The 6,000-nt window shown below is 41.8% G+C and overlaps 1 protein-coding gene across 1 annotated transcript in view; it reads left to right on the forward strand.

Moving 5' to 3' along the window:
* Positions 1–6,000, forward strand: part of BMP1 (bone morphogenetic protein 1) — a 77,938-nt gene that overhangs the window by 21,659 nt on the left and 50,279 nt on the right. The window contains exon 2 of the mRNA XM_069944452.1: positions 2,281–2,376. Coding sequence (XP_069800553.1) covers positions 2,281–2,376 — 96 coding nt within the window. The remainder of the gene's footprint in view (positions 1–2,280; positions 2,377–6,000) is intronic.

Here is a 6,000-nt window from a genome sequence, read left to right on the forward strand (position 1 = left end):
TTTAAAAAAACACAAAAACTTAGATGTTGATTAGTACCTAGAGCGTTACTGTTTTTAGATTAAAAATGTTTTGCTTTTATGTTTATATACCCATTTGTACTGTCGGTGGCTTTTTAACCTTACATATAGATGGGGCACCAGATGCCAGATATCTGGCCTTCAGCACTCTATGGACTATCTAAGCTGTGTCAGTCAATACATAGTTGTTTACTGGCCCATGTTTGCTTGGGTACCTGTCTTGTCTTTGATGGGATTTATAGCTCGGTTTTTCATAGTTAACGCTACAGAATTATAAAACTTCTGCTCCCACAACTATGTAAGAACAACATCCAGGTGAGTCTGCAGCTGTTACATTCTTCAATGTGTTAAGTGACAGCTTCCATACAGAATAGCAGAATTCCTGAAAGTCACGACACATTGCTTGTAGCTAAAAATTACTAGAAGTGGGATTTTTTTGTTGTTTGTTAAAATTAGATTCCAACCCAAGCTGAGAATATTTATGACTTTCTTCATGTATATACATGGAAAATACACAAATAGCATCCTGTACCCCTGCCTCAATGTCAAAGACGTTCTCCACTGAAAGTTATCAAACTTTTTAAAATCAATATCGTAGGCAGAGATTTAAAAGCCCAACAATCTGGCAACCTTGGCCCAATTTATGGAGGGTGCAAATGGGCAAAAACCATGAAGGCACCATCACTTTTCCTCCAATATGCCACCACACCATAGGGCAGTGCCTACACGACATAGCATATGATTACTATGTTTGATAGGTTGGTTGCTCACTTGAGTACTTTATGCCTTTTTGAATTTGAGTTTTATATGGTGATGTTATTCTTAGTCTTTATTTTGAACCCCCACAATACTTTACGCGGAAGCCTTCTAAGACCTTCATCCAACAAAGGTTTGCTTCAGAATTGTTCCTGAACTACTGAAGGTAGATATGGGTGAAGGAAGCTTCTCAGCCTTTAGCCTTAATAAATGGACCAGCAGGAAGGGATGCTGCCAACGTATACTGTGCCGGGCCTACAGACTCAACATAGTCTATGGGACTAGTAGACTATAGACCAGAGGTGGGGAACCTACTGCCCTCCAGCTGTTGCAAAACTACAATTCCCATCATGCCCGAGGCATGATGGAAACTGTAATTTTCAGATAGCTGTAGGGCTGTAAGTTCCTCATCCTAGCTATACACTAGAATTCAACAGGTCTAGTGCAAGTAAGGCACAGTATTCACCTGTCGTTCTGCCAGCATCTACCGCACATATACTTTTTAGCGTGAACATAACCATATACATAAGATGACAATTGACCAACAGCAGTGTCTCTCGATCCCACTCATACATGTATTCTTGGCTCAGTTTAATGTATATGGGGAGAGAAGGTACAGTAAGCCACTGCCAGACAACTATGGTTGTGTCTTTTTTTCGCAAAAACAAAGGGATCAGGCAGTTGAATTCTAAAATGCCTGATCATTCTTTCCCCTGACATCTGCCATCGGAGGAGAGACGGAAAGCTGACATTACATTGTCAGCTGACCTCACCAAAACCGGTGGGTTTGGCCAACACTTATCTAAGGCACATGACTTGTTTTAGGCTAGATATCACTTGTATCCTGTGCTATGATGTCTAATACAAGGAGATCAACCAACATAAATGTGAAAGACCACATTTGAACCTTAAATTTTTTCTTTTCCATTGCCTTATAACTAGAGATGAGCGCAACTTGACCATGTTAGAGTCAGATCATTTGACATTGGATTACCAATGGCTGAAGAAGTCGTATGCAGTCTGACGGAGTCCAGGAAACACTGATACAACCTATGGCCTATGGCTGTATCCATATTTTCCAGGACTTCTTAGAGCTGCATCAAACTTCTTCAACCACCCGTATTCAAATGCCGAATGATGGGACTCGAGCATGCTCAAGTTGCATCATCTCTACTTATAATCCAGATTTTTCAGTTCAGTAGAGGCTTCAGTATCTTCATCTTTTCTGGCCTAATGCTACAAAGTGAGATGTGAGGACACGTCTCTCCGGGGTCTTCTGCTGTGTAATCCTGGCTGCAGAGTAGTTGTGTGACCCGAAGCTTATGATGTGATTTTCCCCACTGGCGTCACACTCCAATAGCTCAAGGTCTCCATTTTATTTGAGTTTGGACACGGAGAGACACATCAAAGTTGTAGTCAATAGTAACCTCAAGACAATCATATAAGAACCGTTACGAAATGCACAGTCAAGCATGGCTTCTAAGCTGTGATTTTTCTCTCTTCTAGTCGCTTTCTGGGGGGATATTGCTTTGGATGAAGAGGATTTGGCCAACTTGAAGGTAAATCTCCGGGTGAGCTCAAGAAACAGAACACGCTCTTCAGGTTAGTTGGAATAAATTATTCTTTTGTTACATTTTCCTATGAAACCTCCAGTGTTTTTTCTTTCATTCTTTTCTTTTTTTTCTCTCTCTCTTTTACCTTACTTTTCTTTTAAAATATTGTCTTGTATTCAACCTGCTTCTATCCAGCATATTAGGGTTTTCCCATCTGAGCTTGTCCGGAAGTGTTCAGCGGCCCCATACAGCCATTAGGATATAGATGTGAATACCTCTTTATTGCTACACCGCTGAATCGCCTTTGAATACCTACTTGGGGTGTTTCAGTAGAGCGCCACCTATGTGCTAATGATACAGCTTCTGATGATGGTTGACTATAGTGAATTGCGTTGCTGCCTTCATGTTATCTAGGCAAGAAATGGTGACCTCTCCTTTTAGAGAGATTTCTGGCTTGGCTTGAATCCCCAGTCATGTTCAAAGGCTTCTAATTGGAGTTAAACACTGACTTGAAGGCACAGCTACTGTAGCAATCCAGATCTGACGGGATGAAGGGAGTCTTGTCGCAGGCCGGTTCCTATAATGCTTTCTCGAGATCTGCCACAGAGCATGAAGGGGGGCTTCATCTAGGTGTTGGTGATAATGATGGATCTTACAACTCCCTAATACTCTTGGCTGAGGCGATTGCGGGGACACCCTTGGTGAGGTAAAATGATGCAACGGTCACTGTTTTACTTTAAGGGATTGTCCGGGAAAAATTCATACTTAGCCATGCTGCCAGGGGCTGTGGGGGACATGACAGTAATGTATACTTACCTGTCCTGCTCTCCCTCCACTTCTGGTTCCCGGTCCACCCGCTCAGCACTGCTGTCAGTATTTTGAGAGTGATGTGCCGCTCCTACCATAAATTAGCTACTCAGCATAGAGTCTATGCTGACCGGCCAGTTCCTATCGTAACGGGACATTAGCAGATGTTATGAAACAATGACCGTGGTGGTGAGCGAGCAGACCAGAAACTGGCAACGATGGGAGAGCAGGACAGGTAAGTATACATTACTGTCTCCCACAGCCCCGGCAGCTCAGTATGAATTTTTCCCGGACAACCCCTTTTAATTAAGAGTCACGGTTGCATCATTTTACCTCTTCAGGTTACAGTCTTTGATCAGTAGAGCACCTTCAATATGGCTGTTGGCCAGAGATGGGTCACTAAGATGGAGTGGAGGTTTGTGTCAAATGGAGTCGCCTTTTTGTATTGAAGTGAACCACTACCCAGTGGGATCAGAATCTGTATCTTGGTCGGGCCTTAAAGTGATACTGTAACCCCCCCCCCAATCCTTAAAGTGATATTGTCACCCCCTTCCTCTATGTGTGGTTCTCCGGACCATCCACAAGCTTAGATACTGCACATTGGACATATTTGTATAACACTTATCTGTGTCTTCTTTCTGCTCTAAAATTGTTCCATTTCATCAGTGGACAGTGCCACCTGGGCGGGGCTTCATGGCGGTCGGGCCTCCTTCCCAGCCCAGAGATGTGGCCCACCTGCTGTGAAGCCCCCTAGGTGACACTGTCTACCAATGAAATGAAGGAAAATAAGAGGGCTGACAGTATCACTTTAAGGAGAAACATTACCCCTTTGGTCCTTGGCCAAGGTACCAACCCCTCTCCATATGGCTTTTGTATCTCTTTTTTCTCTGGGCTGTGTCTGATTTCACAGCTCATTCCCATTCAAGTGAATAGTTGTCGTCTAAGCAACAATACTAGACTCGTGGACAAGAGTAGCACTGTGTTTGCCTTCATAACAGTTTCCTGTCCGCGATTTCTGCAAGAAGCGCAGCTCTGAAGCACAAAGTGCTGATTTAACAAGTATACAGAAAACATTGGTCGTATAATATACAAAAGAAATGAGTGATGAGCCTTGTGACCTGAAATTAACTGGTTATTTTTGTTGTTTGTATATTTTGTGATGACCCTTCCTAAGCAGATAACATTGCACAATATCATGCAACGTGACGTATCTGACCTGATAACGGCCCTTCGTTTCCTATAACCCCTGTCCTGCTTCTTGATACTGTAATATGAATGTTCTTGTCCCCATTTAGCAGTCTCTCCCTTCCTGTGATTTCTTCCTCACGTAGAACCCAATTTTTCCTCTCTCCAAAACACTTTTATCTAATTCCTAGTATATAGACGCCCCCGACGCTCTCATCCTGTTGTTCTCTTTGGCTTCCTGTTTTGATAAACTGTCATGGAGATAGTTTTATACAGTCCGTGGATTTGTACACACACCTACACCCTGCGAGAGCCGTGGGCGAAGTCACCGTGTTCCCTCGCAGCAAGCACGGCCTGATATCTATGTCCATCTAAGCCGGTGGATAGCCGGGGATGGCATGTAGTGGGGTTCATTCTGTACTTGGATTATTCCAAACTGTAACAGGAAGACGCCAATATTTTAGATGCAAAAATGCAAAAACTACATTCCAGCCCAACATCTAACTAACTAGTCATGTAATAGTGCGCATTATGTCAGTGCCGTGATGGTGCCCTCAGGGACCTATAACATAATTTCCTCCAGCTGCTTTATGTCAGCAGCCATGTATCTTAATATGAGGAGTCATTATGGGCTCCTATTATTGGGGGGGTTCTCCCGCTAGTGACAATATATGGAACAAAGAATATACCATAAATGTCTGGTCGAACCTCCACCGATCCCTACAACCCACTTTACCCTCTTGGCTGCTTCTATATTTTCCATAGACTTAAAAGAAAGGGACATCTTTCTCTTTCAGATTCCCATTTTCTTTCTCTCTTTCTCCTTTTTTTTCCTCTCTCCTCTTGTGTTTCCTTTCTTTCTTTCTTTCTTTCTTTCTTTCTTTCTTTCTTTCTTTCTTTCTTTCTTTCTTTCTTTCTTTCTTTCTTTCTCTTTCTTTCTCTTTCTCTTTCTTTCTCTCTCTTTCTTTCTTTCTTTCTCTCTCTTTCTTTCTCTCTTTCTTTCCTTCTCTCTTTCTCTCTTTCTCTTTCTTTCTTTCTCTTTCTTTCTTTCTCTCTTTCTCTCTTTCTTTCTTTCTCTTTCTTTCTTTCTCTCTTTCTCTCTTTCTCTCTCTCTTTCTCTCTTTCTTTCTTTCTCTTTCTTTCTTTCTCTCTTTCTCTTTCTTTCTCTTTCTTTCTTTCTTTCTTTCTCTCTCTCTTTCTGTCTCTCTCCTTTTTTTCCCCCTCTCTCCTCTCGTGTTTCCTTTCTTTCTCTCTTCTTGTGCTCACTCTATTTTTTCTTTTGCTTTCTCTCATGATCACTCTCCTTTCTTCCATGCCATTTCTTGTGCTCTCTCTTCTGTCCCTCTTTTTTTCCTCACTTCTCTTCTTGTGCTTTCCCTTGCGCTCACTTTTTTTTTTTTTTTTTTTTTTCCTTCTCCTCATGCTTTTTTATTCTCCTCTCTCGATTTTTTTTTTTCTCTCTCAACTCTCTTGTTCTCTCCCCCTATTATCCTCTCTTTTTCTACTCTCTATCGTGCTTCTCTATCTCTCTCTCTTTTCCCCCCTTTTTTTTTATAATAGATATGTATTCATTCTGTAATTCATTCTGGGAATCTGCTTGTAATAAAAAATATAGTAAAGCAAATTAACAATGAAATAAGCAGGTGATTCTTAAGTAGGTGGGGTGTTCTGTATCAACAAA

This window comes from Dendropsophus ebraccatus, chromosome 1 (assembly GCF_027789765.1).
Source record: "Dendropsophus ebraccatus isolate aDenEbr1 chromosome 1, aDenEbr1.pat, whole genome shotgun sequence".
Lineage (NCBI taxonomy): Eukaryota > Metazoa > Chordata > Amphibia > Anura > Hylidae > Dendropsophus > Dendropsophus ebraccatus.